The sequence below is a fragment of the Electrophorus electricus genome, chromosome 12, assembly GCF_013358815.1.
Source record: "Electrophorus electricus isolate fEleEle1 chromosome 12, fEleEle1.pri, whole genome shotgun sequence".
Lineage (NCBI taxonomy): Eukaryota > Metazoa > Chordata > Actinopteri > Gymnotiformes > Gymnotidae > Electrophorus > Electrophorus electricus.
This window is the reverse complement of record NC_049546.1, coordinates 11,904,221-11,927,732: the sequence shown is the minus strand read 5'-3', so window position 1 is coordinate 11,927,732 and position 23,512 is coordinate 11,904,221. Positions and strand designations below refer to the sequence as shown.

Here is a 23,512-nt window from a genome sequence, read left to right as displayed (position 1 = left end):
AGCAAAATGAGAAGCATTGTCTTCTCGCTTCATGCTGGCTGCGTCTGCGGTTCTTCGCCAAACGTCCGTGTCCTGATCTCCTTTCTGAAGCCTCCCAATGTCAGAGGAGAAGGTAGTGAAAGTGGCAGCTCACAAAGAGTTCCTGTGACAGAAGTGTGACACACACAAAAAAAAACCAACTGTTTATTTGTCCCCCCCCCCCCCCCCCACCCCCCCTTTTCCAGCATCACACTTTGTAGTAGATGTTGGCTGGGCTTTGTGGTGGCATCTCCTGTACGATATAGACGGGGTGGCCATAGTCCCCGCTAACCTTCTCGTAATGTGGGCAGTAGTTGTTCTCTGTCCGTAAGGGGATGATGATGTCGCTGGGCTCAGAGCCGGCGTTGCCCGTCATCTTGGGGCTGGCCAGGGTGCTGAGGGACAGGGCAGCTGGCCTCGGCTGTGAGGGCTTTCGCGAGCGCTTGCGGATTTTGATCAGCAAGATGATCAGGAAGATGATGAGGATGAGAAAGACGACGCAGCCGGCACCGATGGCCGAGAACACGGTGATCTTGGAGCCCAGGATACCATCCATGCTGCCGTTCTTGCCCTCCTGGTTGATGGTGTCTGTGTGAAATGATGGCAAAAAAAAAGCAATATCCTGTTACAAACCTTCAACCATGGCACAGATAAAACAGAGAAATCAGAAAGAAAAAAGTTGTAAAAAAAGGACAATTGCTTATTTCTGACCAATTGCTCAAAGATGGTGACATGCCTCAGTCAAACAGGATTCTAATATACTGCACCGTGTGTTTTAGCTACACTGTTTATGAACTCTCAACAGCAAAAGTCAACTTAAAACAATGGCTTCTACAGCCATTATTAAAGCTTATCTTGGTGGAGATAAAAGGCATGGATCATGCATAACTTCTGTCACCTAAACACAGATAATACTAAGACTCTCCTGGCTTGGAAACTGCTCCAAGTGCAAAAATTTCCCATCTCTCGCCTGACCCTTTCTGGCCAGAACATTCAATATTACAGCACAGTTCCTAATTATGGTGTCAGGCTCAACTCATCTGAACTCTTAGACTCGCATAAAGAATCCATGTAAAGTCTCTTTATTACTTAAAAATCATCTAAGGGCTCTGTTCTACTTTATCTGATGCAGAAAGGCCTGTCTGTGCTTTTGTTTTATCAAGAGGAATGGAGTGCACTCCTCACTGGAGCTCATGCCAGAAGAACCAGGATATTCCAAATTGTGTGGCCAGGATACTTATGAAAGCATAAAAAGAGGATTGTGACTGTGCTTGGCTTCACATCACTTCTGGAATGCCCTTCTTGATCTGTCAAGGTTTCCTCAGACACTGTTCTTCAAAAATTTTATTAGGCAAACATTTTAAGTTGCAAACAATAAGAGTTCTATGGCACCTTAAGACTGAGATTTACATAAATGGTGTAAATGTTTAATGAAATTTTTATTATCATTACTATTATTAAGACAGCTGTCTTTTCTGAAAGCACAAGCACAAAAATGCTGAAATATGGAAAACATTTTGATGCTCTCTGAATGAGGCAAAAGGGACTTTTTGCACATCTGATTTTGTTTTATCCCTCCGTTGGCTGGCGTCCTGGGTGGACACAGCCTCACAAAAAAAAGAAAAGAAAAAAAAGGCAGCTCTCGTGACTGAAATATGAGAAGAGAAAAAATCTGTTTTTTATACATTCAAAGGGCAGATGCCAGAAATTCCCTTCACCTCAATCCAACCCTGCTGACTGACTTTAATGGCTGCGGATGGCTCTATCTCTGCTTCTATCATCTTTGGAATGTTCCCTCTTAAAAATGAGATGTTACTAAGAGCAAAAATGCCATACCAGTGTTCCCAGGTTGCAGAGGCCCGACCAGGTTGGGGTTGGCAGGATTGGAGCTGGCATCAGGTTCAGGCATGGGGGATTCAGTCTGTTCTGGGTCTGGCGCCACCATGTTGGGATCTGGGGGTGGGTGGTAGGGGGAATAAATGGAGCAACAACAAAAGCCGAATAAACTTTATCTTTGGCTGAACAACAAAGGCAGATATTAACATTTCTCACAAAATCTCATTTGCAGCATTTGTTTGAACAGAGATCAAAATCAATAAATTATGGTTATTAAATATTTCCTTTTTTGAGCCACCTTTCCCCTCTTATGTTTATGACTTGTAAAATGCTTTTTTGTCATAAAAATGCTTGAAAATTTGAAATATTTGAAATATATGAATCTCATATATCCTTTGTATACTGTTTATTGTAGCATATCCATATGTAGTAAATCTAATACATATAATAAGATTTATCTTAAATTACCACAGCTCATATGTCTAAATAGCCTCATTACTGAACACAATATCAAATATCTGAGCAATTTAATGAGTTTCTCTGCCTGAGGCACAGTCTCTTAAATAAGCCCATTGGCTCTGGCTCCCTGGGAAGTGCGGAGGCCTGTGTGAATGCCGACTGCCCTCACCAGTGAAATGCATCACAATTAAGGCGCTATCAGAAGCGCTATTTCATATCTAAATTCAACCTTACAGTAGAATAAACATGGCCAGAATGCCCTCGTTCTGAGCACTGTATTGATCTCGCCACAGCGCAGTGGAGGACAGCGGCCTGACATTATGTATGAACTTTTTATCGTTTTTACTGTTAAAAGGTATAAGATGTCATGAATTCTGGGGATGGGGATGTATGGGGACTGGAATCTGTGAAGAAGTGCATGAGAGAGGTGTTATGCCCAGATGGATCAGGGCCATGACCAGGGTTCTACCAGTTGTGTGTTGCTGCAACTCCTCACAGCGACTCAGACCCCCTTCCAGGTCTTTTTGAAGTGCACATTTTTGGCCAGCTCGAGCCAGAGGTTGGGGGGAGGGATGTTTGTGGGTCAGTCAAATTCAGTCAAAGTCAGTCAAGTGGTAATTGTTATCCCAGCCCGATGGACCTTCAACAAGCTATCAAATCTCCTCTCCTGCCCCCCACTGCTCCTCTTATCTTTGTGTCCCTGGTGGGTCTGGTTGGTGTGTGTGTGTGTGTGTGTGTGTGTGTGTGTGTGTGTGTGTGTGTGTGTGTGTGTGTGTGTGTGTAGATAGGGGGCACCACTCGGCTCTTTCTATTGTGGTTTTGTTTCCTCTGTGGCGGCCTTGCACGTGGAGCAGCAGCGGTCAAGACGAAGGGAAGTACATCCGGCCCACACCGAGGCTAACCACGGTCAGCCCACAGTCTCACAGCCTGCTGGGGATTCACAGCCTGCTGGGGAAGGGCTGATGACTCTGCTGTCAGGAGGGGTCTGCTTTTCCCATATTCCATCCAAATTCCCTTCTGCATGATGGAAACACGCACCTGGTTCTTCTTCTTTCCACCATCCCATCCCCTTTTCTCCCCATCTCATCTCTTTCTCTCCCCTAATTATTCATAGCCCAGACGCCACCTGGGGTTCTGGGGTTCTCGCCTCATTGTCTTCGCGACTATCCATAATGCAGTGAGGGGTAGGGCTCAGAGAGACGCCTGTCTAGGGCAGGAAGCCATTGGTGTGCTCAATCCATCTGCTGTGCCCGCATTTGGCATGAGCCTGTGATCCATGCAAGCAATCACACCAGGCTACTCGACTCGTCTTCTCTCGCTGTGGCGGAATGGCGCCCAGGGACCGGGGTGGACTGGAGAGCAAGAGCGCAGGGCTGACACCTAAATGCGGGGTGACTCCGACTCTGACACTGTCAAAAGGAAAGTAATATTTTTACCATGCTGCCTCCAGCCATGTCTCTAGCCCAGAAGGGCTGTGGCCCAGGCCAGCAAGCCAATGAGCATAGAGGAAGTTCTGGTCCCTCTGATCCCTTCATTTACTATAATTCCTCGGAGAGACAGACAAGTTCTGCATATGAAATGGGGCTTAAATAATTCATGATAATAATCTGTGCGTTAGGAGTCATATGTTGTCAAGAGCATGTTTGATTAAAGAGCTTCACTGTAAACAAGGCAATCATTAAAGATGCCTTGAGGGGTTATAAATAGTGGTTTTATGTCGTAAAGCTGACATTTTTGCAAGACTGGAGTCACAAGGCTGCTTTACATATGCAGGGAGGGAAGCCAGCTTATAGGCTAACTGTAAATTCCTGCGCCTTGGGCCGACGGAGTTTATGGACCGCAGCTTGTTAAACCTGGTTCCTACACCGAGGTCGCAGCTACTCATTTGAGAAACGTTCATTATCATTCATCCATTTCAAGGACTGTGGCTGGCTCCCAGTCAGCAATGCCTTCTTGAGCACATAGTTCTGTTTTGTAGATTTGCGTGCCAGACCCTAAACACGCAATTAAGAAATCCTGGTAGGCAGATGTTTTTGCCCCTTCCCTGCTGTGTCTTTTTAGCATCAAGCCTCCAGAACAAGAGGAGAATGACAAGCGCCTACTGTAAACGGTTTGTTGTCAAATTTTCTGAAGTGGAAGGAATGTGATTTGGACCGGAAGTATCTAGTAGTGTGTTGGCTGTTTAAGTGACAAACGCTGCTGCTGCAGCACAGAGCACACAGTGGTAGGACACAATGCAAAGATCTTCCATTGATTTAAATTTTATCTGAGCAGCGTTTCATAATAAATATTTTTCTTGAAGCAGTTGACAAGTGGAATTGTCAAAACATGGCCCAAAATACTGGATTAAAATTTACAAATTAATTTTCATGGGTGGAGTGTAACAAATAAAAACTAGTTATTAAACTTTTTATATCACAAGTGGCACCACACTGCCAGAATGCCTAGTGCTCTCAGTTCCAGTGCACTGGATGGAAATATGAAGTGCAATGTAACAGCACTGTTATACTGCCCTCAGTCTTGCTGTGCTGGCGTTCACTCACCCTGCCCGACCTTCATGATAACCTTCATGGAACGGCTCCTACAGACACCTCCTTCCCTGTTCTCCAGGCCTTCTAGAGATCCATTGGACGTGGCTGTGGGTTGGGGAAAAAGGGGATAATGGAGCATGAACAACAGGGCCGAAAGCCGGACATGAAGTGCCAGTTATGTGTGAGGCGGCATTGTGAGACGTCACAAGTTGGGGGCAGAGCCTATCTCTCTCTTTAATGTCATTGCGAGAAAAGCTGGCGTGAAATTATACTAGTGTTTATCTCTGTGAATGCTTCCAGAGTGACGAGCCAGTGCCCATGAACTCTGCTTTCCCTTTCAGCTAGGCTTGTAATTAGGAAACTACTGGCTGTTGAGGACCTGAGTCATTTACCTTATTTTAGCTTGTCTATCCTGTTACCATCAGCTCAAAGTGGGGGAGAGTATGTGTGTATGCCGCCACGTCTCACTTCACAAGGATGAAGTCACAGGCAGCCAGGCACAATTGCGGGCTTATTCTGTGTCGAGGGAAAAACGACCTGTGGTGAAAGTGCAATACAGAAGCCCCAGCAAGGCCCACGCTGGTGCTTTTCACACCAAATCTTCAGCCTCTGACACAACCGCCCCCATCCCCTACTCAGCCCTTTTCAACGTCTCCCCACCCTGGTCTTTTTCATCCTCCCATTCACCCTGTCGACTTCATTTACTTGTCAAGATGCGGAATGACATAAGTAACCATTTGGAGTGGCGGTCATCTAATTAGATCTCAGCCCGACACTGAAAGCCTCTGTGCGCCTACAAAACAATGGCGGCCAGTAAGAGACTATCGCTCAAACATGTATCTCCGTCTTAGCCCTGGGGGATGACGCTATGACACACTTGTTAACCTCACAGTGCTTTTTCATCCCAACCGCCCCACCCTCTGCTAGAAACCACACTTGGAGATTTTAACTATAAAAATGTCCTTGGCTAATCTGGTATACACTGTTATGCAGGGATGTCTAGCAAGGATATTAACACTTCGCCCCTCAAGCTCTGTCATCTGTAAATTTCCCTCTGACATAATTCTGGCTCAGCATCTAACAAAGCCAGTATGTTTGAATGAAATGCGCCTTAGTTTTTGATGAGTGGAACTAATGGACAATGTCCTCCATTTAGCATAACCTTGTCATAATTGAAAGAAAACTGCATCCTCATAAAATGCTCTGCAACAACATATTCTTACTGCACTCATAAAAACTCATAAAAGAGTTTCATATTGTTGAGAAAAGACCTTTGTACTCTTTTCTAAGTGCAGTTGTAAAATAAAAACAATTTTCATACTGAGAGCGGAATTTTGTCCAAGATTAGATTTAATCTGTGTCTGCAAAATGAGCCTTCAGACCATTTCCCAGCTCTGCCTGAAAACCCAACACCAGTATTACAAGAGATGTGGCCTCAAATGTCATTTTACAGTAGTTGGTAGTCCCTCTTGGTGTGCCATGTCAAGTTCCAAATGTTTTCCTTTAAATTCTCTTTGAGGCACTTTACCCATCTGTAACATACATTTGTAACCAGACCACTTTCCCTGGTGGGCCTGTGTTTTTGATTTACGTCCATCATTTCTGAATGTCGTGGTGGGGCTTCACGTGTGGTGTTTTGGAAACAGGAAGCTGGGGTATTTGATGCTTCCTGTATTCACAATAGGGAATGGAGCTCATGGGAGAGGGCCTGAGATGAAGAGTGGAAGCTCTGGGTACTACCTGCACTCAGGTATACTCCCAAAGGCCAGAGCTCAAACAGACTCCTGGGTTTTGTTTTATTTTAAGTGTCAGCATTGGTAGATGAGACATCAAAGGTTTTTTCCTCCTTCCATTTGAAAACAGAACATAGGACATAAAATGACTTCATATCTTTCTTGTGAAAAAGATGAGAGAGTGCCACCAACTGCTTCCCTCTCTCATATCCCCTGAGCTGTGGGTTTCTGATACAGGTATTTATGCTGTCAGTAATGGCCAACAATGTCTGAATGATACTGAAGAAATAACAAATGCTTCAAATGTATACTGGCAATGGCATCAGAGGGGAGGAGGTGCCAACTTGAGAGAGGGCAGAAATGACTTAAATTGTGTCAACTAGGACAAAAGCCTTATAGAGTTGGAGGTGGTAGTGTGAAACCTAGGCTCACACATAGCTCATGGTTTATTAATGTTTCACTTGGCGCTGGAGACGCATAATAAACAGAAAATGATTCATAGTGAAGACAGTGAATTTATTCCTAGGGGTCACCTGACTGACCCAATTTTCCTTAGACAACAGGGTAAATATAGAAAGGAGTCTGGCTCATTGGGGGGCCTTCAATATTCCCCATTCATTCCCAAAGGGGGCATTCAATTCTCCCCTCTAACCAAGTCATTTGAATCAGGTAATGAAACAAAATGTAGTGGTTGAATATCCTGAAATACAGGCACCCAATTGGTTTGATGACAATGTACTACCCAAAGAAAATGGAAAAGGGGCATTATGTACAAATACTTAAAGCTTGGTATGGCAAGAGGCTCAAAATTCAACAAATTCGCCAACAGGGTTACCTGGTGTAAGTGTGATTTTTAAAAATCTGACTGGTGTTGCTTGTTAGGAAATATCTGGTAGGAGAGCTATTGCTAAATCTTTGAAAATTAATGTGATATACAGCCATCCAATGAATACCAGTGAATAGGCAAAATTTGTAACGAAGTGATTCACAGACATGAATGGCACAGAGTGCTAATGGAACATGCTGTTCTTCTCACATTGTACTTTTTTACAAATATTTGAGTTTTCCTATACATCCTCTCTTTAATAATAAAGCATGTGTGTACTCACGCACAGATACCTGCTGTACATCCAAGTTACCTTTTGACATTTGCAGTTATCTTGCTGGACACAGGGAAAGAGCACATTCCAGTTGAACAAAATAAGTTTCCCCTAAACTACACATGAGCCATGCTTTGCAGAACTAAGAGAGGCTTTTCTTCAGTTAGGATTCTAAAGGCAAACCTAAAATGACTATATAGCTGTAAAGGAGCTGTCCATTAAGCAGAAGGATCAGGGAAAGACAACTGAACAATATGGCTAGAATTTCACACATAGTTAAGCAGTTTGTCCATTTGCTTTTTTTTTGCCCTTGATGGGCCTTACTCACTCTACCTCCACCCCCACCAAAGGAGTCTCAACAGTCTAAAGCACCTTGCAGGCAGAGCTGGGTGGCAGCAAATGCTTTTTCTAGTCTTGCAACGTTAAGCCTAATGTGTTACACTCCGCTGCTGGGCTAGCTATGGGCGGCCAACGCACCTGCGGAAGGCACATCAGGCTGAGCAGAGCCCGTAGGTGGCGGCTCGCAAGCCAGAGTAAGGCTCTTCATTAGAGGCAGAGAGTCCCGGAGAAGCCATAGAAAAGAGACGCCCAGACACTCAATGGTCTTGCTGGGAACAACGGCAGTAATGTCTAGAGTAACGACATTTAACCCCATGGGTGTCTCTCTTACACTCGTCAGCTAAACTCTCCTAGGTTGACTCATTTCAAGTTTTGTGTGCTATCTGGATGCAGACTACAGCGTTATTTTATTTTTATTTATTTATTTACTTTTGAAAGGCTGTGGAGTTATGTTTTTCTCCTCTTTCCAGGTTTGGAAGGAGGTTTTGGCATTAAAAGTTGTTTGAATCCGCTTAGAATGTTGTGCTAGTTCCTCGAGTTTAGCTCTGATGCAAGGGAAGGTAAACAAGGCACTCACTCCGGCATGCAACCAAATCTGAGTGAAATGAAGGATGTGGAATAACATGCAGACCCTGGGGAGCAAGACTATTCATCTGTCTCAAACCATATCAGACTTTTTTTTCCCTACCGCTTATCTGGCAAAGGCGGAAGGGGAGAAACTTTCATTTCTCAGATCTCCTGACCTTCAATACAGTGATAGCATATTTCACCATACGCATCCTGCTTTAACATGGAAACGGTTCTATGAAAAAAGGAAAGAAAAAGTGGAGCGGAGCTTTTATTATAAGCATAGTTTTCGTTTCACACCCAGTAATTATTTTGCTTCACAGTAAAATGAAGGAAATAAACTGATGTTTGGCTTGAGCCAGCAAGTCAAATAAGTCTTCTGTCTTGCAATTTTCTGAATGCAGGAGTGGTTTATGAAAACATCACCAAAGTTTAAAGAGGCGGCTTTAACCTTTCAATTAAGAAAACCTGTTTTTTTTCAATTTAGAGATGCCATGAGTGTTCTTGTCACCAGATGTTTTGTGGGAAGAAAAAAAAAACATCACCTCGTCATGGCAAACGTTGCTGGATAAAACAACCAGGCTAAAACACAATGGAAAAAAAGTTGGTCAATGCTGCCAGCGGAGGGCTCTCCCCTCTAAGACAGATGACAGGATTCCGAGCTGGCCAAGAGAGTGTTGCTTTTGGAGACATCTGTGTTATCTTGGCTACTGTGGTGCGCTTAATATTTGGACTTCAATTGGGGCTTAATTGGCTTTGATAGAAAACACATGGGGGAGTGGTGGAGAGGCTGGTTTCCCGGCAGGGGGCTCAAGTGAACTTATGGACTTCCCTAATTTCTACAGATAAATCAGCACAAGCCACACGCTCGGAGGCGGCATCCAGCACGCACAAACCACCACCCGTTGTAATGTGAGGGAGCCAGTGAATCAGCACTTTTACACGATCCACCTGTAACCACTGAGAGTCACCTGGTCCGTTGGGACCGATACATAAATTTGAGGAACAAATTTTAGGAACGACAACCCCCTAAAGCCGTCACTCATTTCCCTTCCTAGCATGTCTGCTTAAGGAATATACCTGGCAAGACGCACACAGGAACTGCATTTAAAAAAGACCGGTCTATATTCTAAAAGGAGAATTGTGGGAAAAAATGGCCAGGTAAAATTCATATTCCCTGACTTTCCCTTAGCAGAGCAATGTGAACAGAGACTTCAAAGTTCCTTGTATCTCTACACAGGACTCTGCTGTGACTCTGTCAGCATACAATTAGACACAGTAGCCCATGTGTGTTAGCTGGGAAATTTATGGGCTTGAGACATATAAACATTGTGGTTTTAAAGATTGTTTTAGCATCATATATTTTTATGTCTTTGACCCTTTCCTGCCCTTTAGTCATAACTTGTTACGGTTAGTGTTATATGCATTATATGGCCAAAAACTAAGTGGACACCTGATCCTCGTACCTATGAGGACATCCCAATCCATAACCATGGGCATTAATATGGGAATATGAGTTGTGCACCTCTTGCTCCCTCTGGGCTTTTCAGCTACAACAGCCTCTGCTATTCCGGGAAGGCTTTCCACTACATTTCGGAGCGTGTCTGTGGGGGAATCTGCGCCAATTTAGTCAAAACCTCATTGGTGAGGTCATACACTGATGTTGCATGAGAAGGCCTAGCATGCATGTTCCAGTTCACGCCAAAGGTGTTCAGTGAGGCTGAGGTCAGGGCTATGCAATCTGCTGGAGTTCCTCCACACCAAACTCATCAAATCATGTCTTTATGTACTTCACTTTGTGCACAGGGTCACAGTCATGCTAGAACAGGAAATGGCCTTCCCCAAACTGCTGCCACACAGTTGGAAAAAAATAATTGGCTTAAATTGTCTTTCTATGCTGTTGCATTAATATTTCCTTTCACTGCAACTAAGGGGCCTAGAATAAACCCTGAAAAATAGCCTCAGACCATTATCCTTGCTCTACAAAACTTTATTGTTGGCACTATCCAGGAAGGTAGCATTCTCCCAGCAACTGCCAAACACAAATTCGTCCATCAGGCTGTCAGATAGTGAAGTGTGATTGATCACACCAGAGAACCTCTTTCCACTGTTCCAGAGTCCAGAGGTAGCATGCTTTACACAACTCCAGCCAATGCTTGGCATTGTGCATAGTAATCTTAGACTTGTGCGCATCCGCATGGCCAAGGAAACCCATTTCATAAAGCTTTTGATGCAGAATCCTTGTGCTGATGTTACTTCCAGAGGCAGTTTTGAACTCTGCAGTGAGTGATGTAACAAAGAATAGGTGATTTTTACACGCTACACACTTCAGCACGCTGCAACCCCGCTCTCTGAGTCTGAGTGGTTATGACTGAGCTGTTCCACTTCAGCACAATCGTACTTACAGGTAACTAAGGCTGATCATTTCATGAACTGACTCATAGAAAAGGTGACATCCTATGACAATGCCATGTTTAAAGTTACTGAGCACATACTAGAGTATGACCCACTCTACTGCCAATGTTTGTCTAGCACATGGCTATGTGCTAGATTTCACACATCTGTTAGCAATGGGTGTGGCTAAAAACCTGAATTCATTCTGTAGAAGAAGTGTCCACATAATTTTGGTCACATATTGTATACAATATCAGTACATTTCCCCTGTCTCATAGAACCACTAATCTAAGAGGGTACCCAAGGCTCCAATAATTCATATATGCATCTATAGTGCTGACTACTATAACACTGTGGTCTACCTCAGAAATAGGGATCTGAGCAGCTATAGCACAGCAAGGAACCTCAATAATAAGGATCTCACTCTGCCATACCATCACATCTATTGAGTACTTTATGTAATGGCAAAACAGAAAACCGCTGCTGTCTTTAAGAATTCTGTCCTGCACCAATAAGAATACACCCCCCCACAAAAGCCATACCTGTCCCCTAATAAAGCCATTTCATAACCACAATTCTCCTAGATTTGTAATGGATATCTTAAAACAATATCTCTTTTTTTGGAAGGATCAAGAAAATACGTTTGACCAAAAACACACTTGTAATGGAAGCCTAAGGGTATTTCCTAAAAAAGATAAACAATTTCCCTAAGGCTTTGATTATAATTATGTTTCGAGTCAATTTTTAAAAATTATTGTCTACATACTTGGAAACGCATTGAATTTATTGCCTGTGGTAGTTGACCATGTGCTACAGATATGGCAGATAGAGATTAGGTTGAAAAATACTGGAATGTTTTTTAAGATGGTGTGCATGTAAAAAAATATGCTTACTAGGTCATTTCATAATATTATATTCCATTTTGTAAGGCTTCAGCCTGGATTAAACAGTACTGAAATAATTGTCTCCTTATCACTTCCCCATAACACTCAGCATAGATAATATTAGCATTCCTTTCCATCTAGTACTAAATATTCATTCAATACAGAATATTTCAAATTCTGTATTCATACAAAATATTTAAAATTCCCTGTGACTAGGCCAGCTTTTCACTAGTGAAATGGTTGCATTTGGTAAAGGCTTAAGTTAAATCAAATCACTGCAAAGTGGCAGCATAGTATAAATGTGGGCAAAAACAAATTTGGTAGAAAAAATAAATTCCACGGCTTCAACAGAGACGTGAATCTTAAGTCCTGTGAGACACCAAGGTAGTGCTGCAGAGTGTGCCTTGTAGCTGTGAACAGAGATGTGCAGTACACAGTTAGTTCAGGAGAAGTGAAGAGCAAATGGAAGGACTGTGCACAACTGCAGCACACAAGCAGCAGAGCATGTTTATACAAGTGTGGATGCTATTGGCAGTCATGATGGGTTTGACCGTTGAAAAATTACTTATAACTCACATTCGGGATTTGTGCACAGCCTGCAATATAAACGGCAGAAATGCGTCGCCACTTGGGTGTGGTTTACATGAGCTGACACCTCAATGACCCAGATCAATGACGCAACATGAACTTTCTAAATGCAGGATGTAACTAACTCGTCAACTCAGTCCTGGTCCTCAGGGATGTTTTAGACACGAAATCAATGGTTAGCAGTGGAGCTGGCCAATTAAAGACTGCCGTTTCTTTCAGGCTGAAAGGGTGAAGGGTTCTGAAGGGTCGTAAAGAACGTGAAAGTCACCATCTGGCCAAACTGCTGGAGATGACAAATTGAAGACAAATCATGCCCCGCACCAGATAGATAAATAAATATAGAAACAAACAAACAAAGAAATAAAATGACTTTGTCTTGGTTAAAACCTTCATGTAAAAAAAAAAAAAAAAAATATATATATATATATATATATATATATATATATATATATATATATATATATGGCAATTGCAGTATAAACTGATTCCCTCCAGGCTTTTACCCCTGTATCTAAGGAATGCCATATATGCCGCAAGGGAAGTTTTAAAGCAAAGCCGAAATCTGAGTTATCAAGAACAGCCTGGGAGATGCCGCTTCCTTTCTCTCATCCAGATTCATTAATCTAAAATGATATCTGCCTGGATGGCTGATGCACAAAGCACTCTTCTCAAGCCTCCTGAACTCAAGCCTTCAGTCAAGGCAAGGTGTGAGACAGTCTATTACTATGCGGATGCCCTTTCACACATAATAAAGACAAAAGGGACGTTAAAAAGCAACAAGAACTTCCCAAACAAAGAGGTTTAAACCACACCCGATTATATTTTCAAATTTTGTGGCTTTATGTGAGTTCTGCTAGCTGACAGGGATTTTTTTGAGACTCACTTAAACACTTTGAGGAACACAGCCCCACAGACCACAAAGAGTGGCCAAACAGAAGTCTGACTGTTACGTGTGAAATACCCAGATGTGTTTTAACCCCCATAATTATATGGCTTTCAATTTTGCACTTTATGTTATTTATGTTGAAAACATTCGCAGTGCAAATGGCCTTCCGGGTTTGTAAGTTTGGCGGGGGGGGGTTTCAGTCTGAAGGCTCTTGGTAAGAGGAAAAAGTGGATCAAAATTCAGATGGAATATTCAGCAGACAGCATTTGGCACAATATAGATATTGTGTGTGTGTGTGTGTGTGTGTGTGTGTGTGTGTGTGTGTGTGTGTGTGTGTGTGTGTGTGTGTGTGTGTGTGTGAGTGTGTGCGTGTGTGCATGTGTATGTGTGTAGGTGGGTGCATGTGTGTAGATAAATGTGTGCATGTGTGTACATTAATGTGTCAGTCTATGTGCATGCATTTTGGTGCATGTGCATGCGTGTGTGTGTTAGATGACTGATTCGTGCGCTGTTGATGTCAAGTGCATCTGCAGTGACCTTTACCAATGCAGAATTTGAGTCTGTTGACTGCAGCCCTCCATGAGCCAACAACACATAGCCAATTAACAACAAACAAACACTAAACCACAAAACCAGAACATTATCCTTCAAAAAAAGATGCACTACATCAGGCTTTCCACTTAACTACAACTCATGAGGAAGAAACCTATGCAATAATTAATAATCTATTCTTCTCAAACCAGTACAGGCCAAACTGACAGGCTTGTGTGGAAATAAGCTCAGCCCATTGTTATGAACCATTGATCTATTTAGTGCAGTGGCCTGTTTTTCAATGTCGTACTTTGATGAGGACAGTCACATTTCATTAAATCTACACCCTGTCAGGTCGAGTCGCCCATGAGTTCCAGAGGACTCGAGGAGACCATCTGTCCTCCGCAGAGACTCATTCTGCACAGCAAGAGAGGGAGAGAGCGAGAGCGAGAGCTTGTATGTGTGTGAATATGTGTGTATGCGTGAGAGAGAGAGCAAGACAGAGAAGAGCAGGCTTATTACCCCCACCTGTCTGTAGCTAGGCAGCTCAAGCATGTCAAAGTCCCCGGCAGGAGCTTGCTGTGGCTCTGTGAACACGCCGTGTGGATGAAGTGGCCTTCTGCTTGGGCCCGCTGAGCCCTTCAGTCACAATTGCCCACACACGCAGGTGGCACGGTGGCGCGGTGGTGCGCTCACCTCTCCCGCCTGCCCCTGGCCGCCCGGGTACCATCGTGCTACCAGGGCACCCAGATCTATGCCATGCATTTTCCCTCAGCCACGTGAATTATTCATGGTACTGCTAAATTGCAGGTGGGTCTACAGCCCCTTTCTCTGCATCATGATACCATCTAATGGAATTTTGCCATCGAGATAAAAAAAACGCAGGCTAACTGAAATGAATGGGTCGGAGCGAATGTCAACCGAATCCGGTGTGCCGCTGCTGTGTGAACAGACATGCACAGCCAGACCAAAGAGGGTCAAATGTCCTGATAAATGTAAGGAGGACCCGCTATTGAGAGGCAGGCTTGAAAAATGGCTCTGGTAGTTGCTTGAGGTGGGGGTTTGGGGAGGGGAGCAGGTGTAAATCCAACACAGGGGTTTCCTAATAAATGAATCTGGGGTGGATCAAGATAACTACTAATTTTGTTGGTGTTTGGGCCACTTACACTCCATATGGTTACCTTTGGCCCAAGATCGATGATTATTTTCTTCTTCCACATGTTCATGAGAGAGAAGGAGAGACAGACCAAGAGAGAGAGGGGGAGGAACAAAGATAGAGAGAGAAGCAAAAAGAAGTATGTGAGCAAGAGGGGTGAATCACTCAAACACAAATAAAGCCACAGAGATGGCACACAGCGATGGCAAACCTCAAAATGGATGTTGCTGATTACATCCTTGCAAACATTAAGCTGTCCCTGCAATCAGTTATAGGGCGGTCAGATCTGAGGCTGGATGTTTGAGGATATGTCTCAGACCTGTAATCGGCGAACACAATGCAAAAGTAAACATGATCCTAATTTTAAAAAATGCATCTCATTTTTGTCAGTTTCACCCATTTATTCCGTAAATCCGCAACAGTTCTACGAAGCACGGCCAACTGTATCAACCACACGGGGCTATGATCAGGCAATCAGAACCATGTGGTGTGTGTGATGCAAATCTCCTGGCTGCATGGAGGGGTTATGATACACAGATGGAAGGAGCTGAGATCACAGTAAAATGTCAGGGTATTAAAATAGACACATGAAGCCTCATGAAAGTTATTTCAAACAAAAACCAGCATAAGCTACCAGCCCTACACCTTCATTTCTATAGGATGAAGCTCATGTGGCAGTGCTGGGAGAGACATAATGTGCTGTGAAAACCAAAATGCATCTGCGAAGAACGAGCTAAATGACCATATGTGTAGAAAGCTCAGCTATAACGTTTGAAGGGGTAGCCACCTAAAGCTCTTAGCATTCAGCACCTCTGTTCTCACTGCCTTCGGTGCGTCGACAGACATTTGAGTACACTTTAGTCATTTCAAGGAAAGTTGGCTCATCTTGCCAAGACTTTACTTAACATTATATGGGCTGTCAGGCCACAAAGCCCAGAGCAGGGCTTCGTTTCATCATGGCCGTGTAATCTGTAATGTTCTGCCAAATGACTCAAAGACAACACCTATTTTCCTGTTGATTGAAACTTCGTTGTAATATGGAATGCATTTTTGAGGCTGTACAGAGAGACAAAATAGAGAGACGGGGAGTCTGTTTATTCCAGTAAATGTGCTCATTCATCTGGCACTGAAATTGAGAAAACATTTAGCGCAATATTACTGAATGAGTAAATGACAAGTCCAGACAAATCGAGACTGTCCTGAACCTGCTCAGAACTTTCCTCACAGAGGAAACTGGATTCTTGGTTATAAACCCAAGCAAAATTTCTCAGTATAATTTAGAAAAATATACCATGATGCAGTGGTATCTGATATGATTCAGCTCTCATACCTAAACTAGTGCTCATAAACTTCCTGTCAGTAGGGTTTCCATTTTGTCTATGATGTTATATACTAAATACTGCTAATATAATGTTGGTATAATGTTCTAATAATATAATAATAAACTTTATTTATGTACTTTCATACATTAATGCAGCTCAAAGTGCTTTATAATGCAAAAGTCATAAAGTAGAAAATTGACAAAATAAAACACTATCGAAGATCAAAAGTAAATAATAGAAATATAATCTAAAAATAAAATACTATTCAAAATGTAAAATAAAATTAGAAATAATTGCACTTACATATATTACACTGACATTTATATTATGTCAAGTTCCATTGATTTACCATTGAATATTCAATATTAGGACCAAGGACGTGCAGGGAAAGTGTGTACATTTTACATTTTACATTTTACATTTTAACTAATACATGAATCTGTGCCTTGCAGGAGTGTGGATTTACAAATCAAGGAATATATGATGCATCTGTTTGTTTAATGTATCATCCAATATTGTATATGTATACTCTAACAGTAACCCTGAGTAATATTCACACACATTTAAAACATTTACTAAGGAGTGTGATTTTAGCTATCATGTTTGAAAGTTTATTGATATAAATCAATTTTCAAACACGATAGCTAAACTCACACACGAATTAAGTTGGTTTTTTTTTTGTTTTGTTTTTTTTTTTGCTCTCCTTGGCATTTGCTTGTGTTGTAACTGCAGCCAACAACAATATTTGCTAAATGGAATGCTAATTTGTCCAGCATATTCACTTGCCAAAAAGTGACAGAGGTGCTAAACAAGGCTCAAGGCTCAAGGCTTAAGGCATTTCTCTGCAAAGACAAAGCCTACAGGTGGAAGAAGTCATGACCACACAAGAACAGCTACACAGAGGGAGCCGTTGCTACCACTAGGCACACACAGACCCTTGCATGAGATGAAAACTCCAAAATAATTGATTTGACATACACACCACAACCAGTGCTTTGGCCAGATTAGGTGCAGGTGATTCATTTCATTTGTAACATGCAAATTAAAATGTTCAGTAGGGCAGTGCAAAAACAAACAAACAAACAAAACAACAACAACAACAACAAACCTAATATCAGGCTTATTCCCCAGTGTAACAACATTTCGAATGGATATCACAAGCCTACAGAGTATGACAATTGGTTTCAAAAGACACATATGCAGCCTTGAGTTGCCAAGCAGTACTGTGGTATGTAATAAGGTCTCTCAAGGTTGGAGAAGGGGGGAGGGACAAATTAGGTAGGGAATAAACATCAAAATCAAAATAACTTGGGAAAGGACATAGGGTGAGCATACTGCTCAGTTTCTATTTTCTGCAAAGAACCATATGGACATGTCAGTGCATCGCTACTGAAGAAGTCAGATGGCAGGAGATGCCCGCTTTGGGCATAGTCTGTTTTCACGTCATGTCATCAATCATTATACACCAAGTCCCTTGCACAATTGTGGTGACTGAGACCACTTAAGTCTCAGTTGTGTCTCTGCTAGGAGGCAATTCACAGTCCACGCTCAGTAGTCTCCATTACGCAAGCTGAAAAACTAGAAGCCTTGTATGTGAACAGGGCTGTTTGTGGTTGTGCTGGAACGGAATGTGGATCATTTCGCATTTCAGCTGAATTCACAGAAATGGATTCTGCTTTTACCAACCAGCCAAGGATTTATACCCTTATTTATGTGTTGGATTACCACAATAATTTCCATCACAGTCCCAAAATTCATGTTTGTTTTTTCAATACTTCATACGGGTGCTGTTTAATCAAAGGCCTGCAAGTATAACCACCAAAAAATTCCCTATCATCATCTAAACCAAAGTGGCAACATCCATGGCACATCTTCAAGCTAACATAGTGAGATTTTCCTTGATGGACAATGTTTAGAAACCCACCACGTTAGAACAGTGATTGGTTGCATTTAAAAAACAACGACAAAAAAAAAAAAAGATCGTCAGACATTGCAGTTTTTGTTTTTTTGTTTTTTTTTCTTTTTGCTTCTTTTGGCAGATGGTCTGGAGAATGTCCCTGAGAAATCAAAGCATGAGGAGGACAAAGCCCTGTTTGTAACACTGAAACAACCAAATCGGAGAAGGCTTCAAGCTGTGATTGGAGTTAAGGGTTTGGCTGCCGATGAAAGGCATCTAAAATGTCTCTTGGCATATTGGAGGGCATACGGGAGGAACCCACTAGCCAGAAGAGGAAGATGTCCCAGTGGCTTAACCTGGCATCTCCAGTCCGTGGCAGGCAGACTTCTTGCACTCTCTCAGCTTCTGCCCTCATATCCCTCATGACAAGGTGCTAAACAACATTATAAAACATAAATCTACCCCACCTGGCAGCAGGAAAGTCACAAACAAAACACCTGTCTTCGCCTGAGAGAGAAAGGCATTGATTTCAGCCCATATCACACTGCCTTGGGGCAGCAATGGAGCACAACTCACCATAATGAAGCCAAAAGATGAGGCACACACGCTTGCTAAAGCAGGAAGCTAGTGAATGGAAATGGCGAGGCTGCTGATTACTCTGCTTCAACAGAGTTTGGCAAGTGAGAGCCATTAACATACGCTAACTGAGGTGGGGGCAGGCAAAGTGCTAGAATAAGATGAGTGTGAAGCCTAATGTGGGGGACAACTGGCCTCTTCTCAAATATCGAGATGACTTTAAATGACACAGAGTAAATGAATGCCAGATGACTCTGCGGTTCCAGGCTCCTATGGCCACAGAAGCCATTCTCGCGCATGTCCATGACAGACAATAAAACAACAGAAAACAATGGAGTGTTCACGATTTTAGGGTCCTCCTTTTTCAGAATTTTTTCCACAGGCTGCTGCCGCGGACACAACAAATGAAACCTTCAGGGAAGGCTGAAAATGCATATAGAATATCTACTTTCATGGCCTGTATGAAACAGGGGAGCACATGGGCTGTAAGGAATAGTCAACGCCCTCACCTGAGTGGAGTAAAGCCTGCTCCACTGCCTATTGTTGCTATCTGCACATCTTCAGGTACGTGCTTATTTGAGGCCATATTACATTCTCTCATCTGCCATTCTGTTGGCGCTTTTAACATTGACCCCTCTCCCACTTCCTTTCTTTTTTTTCCCCAGGCCTGGTGCTCTTACCCAGCTCCCTTTTGGAGTATTCGCCACAACTCCCTCCCCCAACACAATGCATTAGTGGGAAGGCAGCAGCAGCCTTTGGTTGACAGGATGTTCCATGCGGGAGGATAGAGGAAAATAATAATAATAATAATAATAATAATAATAATAATAACAGTGCGGTAGGCTATGCTCCAGAGGTTCAGCAGGAGTGGCAGCTGTCACTGTGCATCATGCTTGTCCGCCCATGCCACCACAGGAAATCAATGGCCATCTGACTGCAGTGAGAGCCCTCCCGGAGGATGTTAGGAGAGAAAAAGCCTTGACAATAAGGCATCTTTCTTGTACCCAAAAAAAGTGAAAAAATAAAAATATAAAAAAGAAATCATAAGTTAACACAACACAAGGCAGGCCCAGCCAGATACTAACACAAACGGGCGAGTGTGTGGGGGTGGAGGTGGGGGGCAGTACAATTACAGTCTTCAAATGAGTTTAACGACTTCAGCAGGGCTCGGTGCCGGTATGGGCCATCAGCCATGTTTTTGTTGTCTAAGCCGCCAGGGTGTTGACCTGGACCTGGTGGTCTCCCTGACCACCAAATGGCAGCAGGGCTTGAATTTAGATCAGGGGGTTATCACTGTCCGGCCTCCCACTGGGACCCACTGACCCCTGGAGTCCCTGAGTAAGCAGAGAGTCCAAGCAGATGGAGCCCAGAGACCAGGGCTAATGGGGCAGGTTACTGAATGGCGGGCAGGAGGGATGGCAAAGGCAGGCGAGACGGGGACCTGCAGACATTCACACCATTTGGTATTTGTTTTGTTTTTTTCCTTAACTTCACCTATCCCCTCCCCAACCCCATACTCATCTCAAGTGGTGCAAACAGAGGAGAATGTCATTCATGAGAACAGTGACCCTCTTCTCATATGGTCAAAGAAACTGAGACAGGGTGTGTGTTTGTATGCTTGTGTATGTGTTTGAGTGAAAAAGAGAGACAGAATGAGAGAGAACTAGACAGAACTAAGAACAAACCAAGAACTACTAAGAAAGAGACATGCTAGCAAATGGGTCTTTTGCCTAGATTCCTAAGCGAAATCAAAAAACTTGTCTTTATATAACAGCCATTTTTACCCACAGTTTGCTCCACTTTTTCCAAGAGAAACAAATAGGTTAGGAAAATGCCTCTACTTTCTGTGTTCCCGCTCCCCAATGCTCATTAAGGCCATGGTTGTGCTTACATGAATGCACAAGCACATCCATTATGTAAAAGATAGATGATGTGTGTCACTATCTGTGCAATGTGGGCAAAAATAACCCCCAATCCCTCTGAAAGTGCAACTTCTGCATCCCAGTATTCTTCATCAACACTAGACACCCATGTGCAAAAATATGTCAAATATACTGCTCCTCCCTTCCCTGCAAAAAAAAAAAAAAATTCTACTAACAGAAACAACAGCAATAATTGTGGACTGGCCCACATGTAAGGCTGTCTGGTAGCAGGCTTCTCTGAGAATGTAAGATCTTAGGTCTGTAATACCGATGCAATGATAAGAAAAAAGTACATGCTTACACGTGATGTAGTAGTCTTTGTTCTTCTTGAACTCCAGGCCCATGTAGTTGGGGCTGAATTCCTGGAACTTGATGGTGAATTTGATGTCCTTCTCAGGCTTATTGCAGGTCACCAGAACGTATGGGTCCAGGACAGTGCTGCAGGATTCCACCTGTTCCTTCTTTACCAGGTACAGCTTGTAGTACTCATACAGCTGGCTGGCATCTGCCTTGGGACAGATAATATCCATCTTGTCTCCAATATCAGGATAGATCACCAGGCCTTTACCACTCTGGAACCTGGATTATGAAAGAAATATATAAAAATCTCATTTTTGTAAAATCCAAATCTAAAAACTGCTTTTAATAGTTAATAGTACAAAATATAAACATTGTGTCCAAACATTAAAGCCTTACTCAGATATGCACATTGACATGCCTAACATTAATGCATGTGGACTGGTATTAGTGGACTGGTTCCACTCAGCATGACCCTCACACATTTTCTGTTTCATACATTCTCTGTTCTGGCACTTGAGGTTACAAATATCTTTTGTTTGTCTTTTTTAAAATATACTCATCCAGCAGACAGTAACTTTTCAATTCAGTTTTTCTATAGCATGAACTACTAGAGTATTAGGCGTACTCTAAAGTCTAAAGCCCAGTCTGGTATAAAACAGCTGATGAAGTCTGGTTTGATTCTGTACAGACATGGGAAATCACTGTTGTGGACTTCTTATTGGTGTAAATGTCTAGAGAGTTCAGAATCAACAGAAATGATTAACCCAGACAGACCTTCCTTACATGTTTTCTGCTATACACCATAAAAGCTATAAACCTAAAGTTGTTGTTGCTGTTGTTTTTTTTCCCAATTTTCATAGTTTCTTATGTGACATGATAGTCCTTACTTAATAAGATTAATAAATATTTATAGTGCCCAACAGTATTACTGACACGCTTGGTAAATGAGCAAAAAACACAGGAAATTTGAAGGAATTGAAACCATTGTGACAAAACAATTTTAAAAAATCTTTATAAAAATAGCCACTCCCAGAAATATTTCTGAACAAAACCTAATTTACCTGTATATTGACAGGTATAGTACATTAATTTATCTCATGTGTCTCCACTCAGCCTTGCCAAGCCAAGCCTACATACTCTGCACCCCTGTCCATTGTCATTGGTGTGAATGATGCAAGTATGGCATGTGTGGTCAGGGTTTTCTCTAACTGACCCAGATGAACATGGGCTAACACAAATACGGCATCATGAGCTGAATATGTACAACAGGCTGTCAGCACAGACACAGTGCTATCGTGCACTGCTGTGTGAAATGGAGATGTAAAAGAGTCAGAATTTTAATGAACTCTCGCAAAAAAATAATAATAATCACCATTACAGGATTAGAGCTTTCAGCAGCTGCTGCTTTTTGCCTTTCGAAATGGAATGGGACCCTCATACAAAATGTGAAAAAATCCCATTGCAAAGTATGTGGTGAAAGAAATGGCATATATGAGTAATATGCCAACAGGCAAGAACAACTTCTTGGAAATGGAAAACCACTGATTCGCATTTATTGTCTGGTGCTAAGGGGGAGGGGGGCATTAATTCAAAGAGATACGAGGAATGAGGGGTCCTTTGTCCTAACCACTCCAACTATTTGCCTAGTTATCACTTGTGAGCCCATTTATGTCCAAAAAGACAAGGCCTCAATCTTCTTCTAATTGGATTTACAAGATGCACCAGTGAGGCATAAACAAGTTGCCATGGCAACACTGGGCTTTGTTGTTGACCACCTCACACCCCATGTCCTCAACCCCCTACCCCAAATCTCTTTCACACTTGCACAAATTCAGCCTTTAAATTTAACAACACACAAGTTACGTTTTTCACTGGATTTAAAAGAGAATGAAAACAGACTGGATTTCTTAAGTGCTGTTATTATAAGCAATGGGACACAGTTACTGCAGTTCGACTCTCGCAACTGCACTTAAAATTACATTTGCAGAAGTATTCACTAAAATAGGGTCAAACAAAACGTCTATTTACCACAGCCAGCATTCGTAACAGGAGAACAAGCGCCTTTTTTGATTAATTGATAAATCATCCCCTTGCCTCCGCCTGCTCCTGGAATCTGGGCTTCCCAGGCCTTTGTTAAATGCAATGGATAATGAGGTTCTGGCTCAGACCGAAGGCTGGAAATGCTGTCGCAGATGTGAGCTAACCGGTGTAAAGGAACTAGGGCAGCAATTAGTGTTTACCCCAGTTTTTAAAAGCCTTCCATTTGGCAACAGTAATTACTGCCAGCATCCAAAATGGGGAGCTAAAGTTAACCACAGAAAGTGCATGCCACTCTGTCTGTTTCCATACCTTTCTGAAACGGTTACAGTTGTGTGGGTTAAGCTCGACCGCATGGTGCACATGGCACACGAGGGTGCACATACGGCATTTCTTGTGGAGGAATGGAGTATAAAGTTAAAAATTCTCCTCTAGT

The 23,512-nt window shown here is 42.6% G+C and overlaps 1 protein-coding gene across 1 annotated transcript in view; it reads right to left on the bottom strand.

Moving 5' to 3' along the window:
- Positions 1-226: 226 nt before the first annotated feature.
- Positions 227-23,512, bottom strand: part of LOC113574187 (ephrin-B1-like) — a 40,717-nt gene continuing 17,431 nt past the window's right edge. The window contains exons 2-5 of the mRNA XM_027004937.2: positions 21,041-21,318; positions 4,857-4,949; positions 1,855-1,971; positions 227-606 (exon numbers count right to left, since the gene is read on the bottom strand). Coding sequence (XP_026860738.2) covers positions 227-606; positions 1,855-1,971; positions 4,857-4,949; positions 21,041-21,318 — 868 coding nt within the window. The remainder of the gene's footprint in view (positions 607-1,854; positions 1,972-4,856; positions 4,950-21,040; positions 21,319-23,512) is intronic.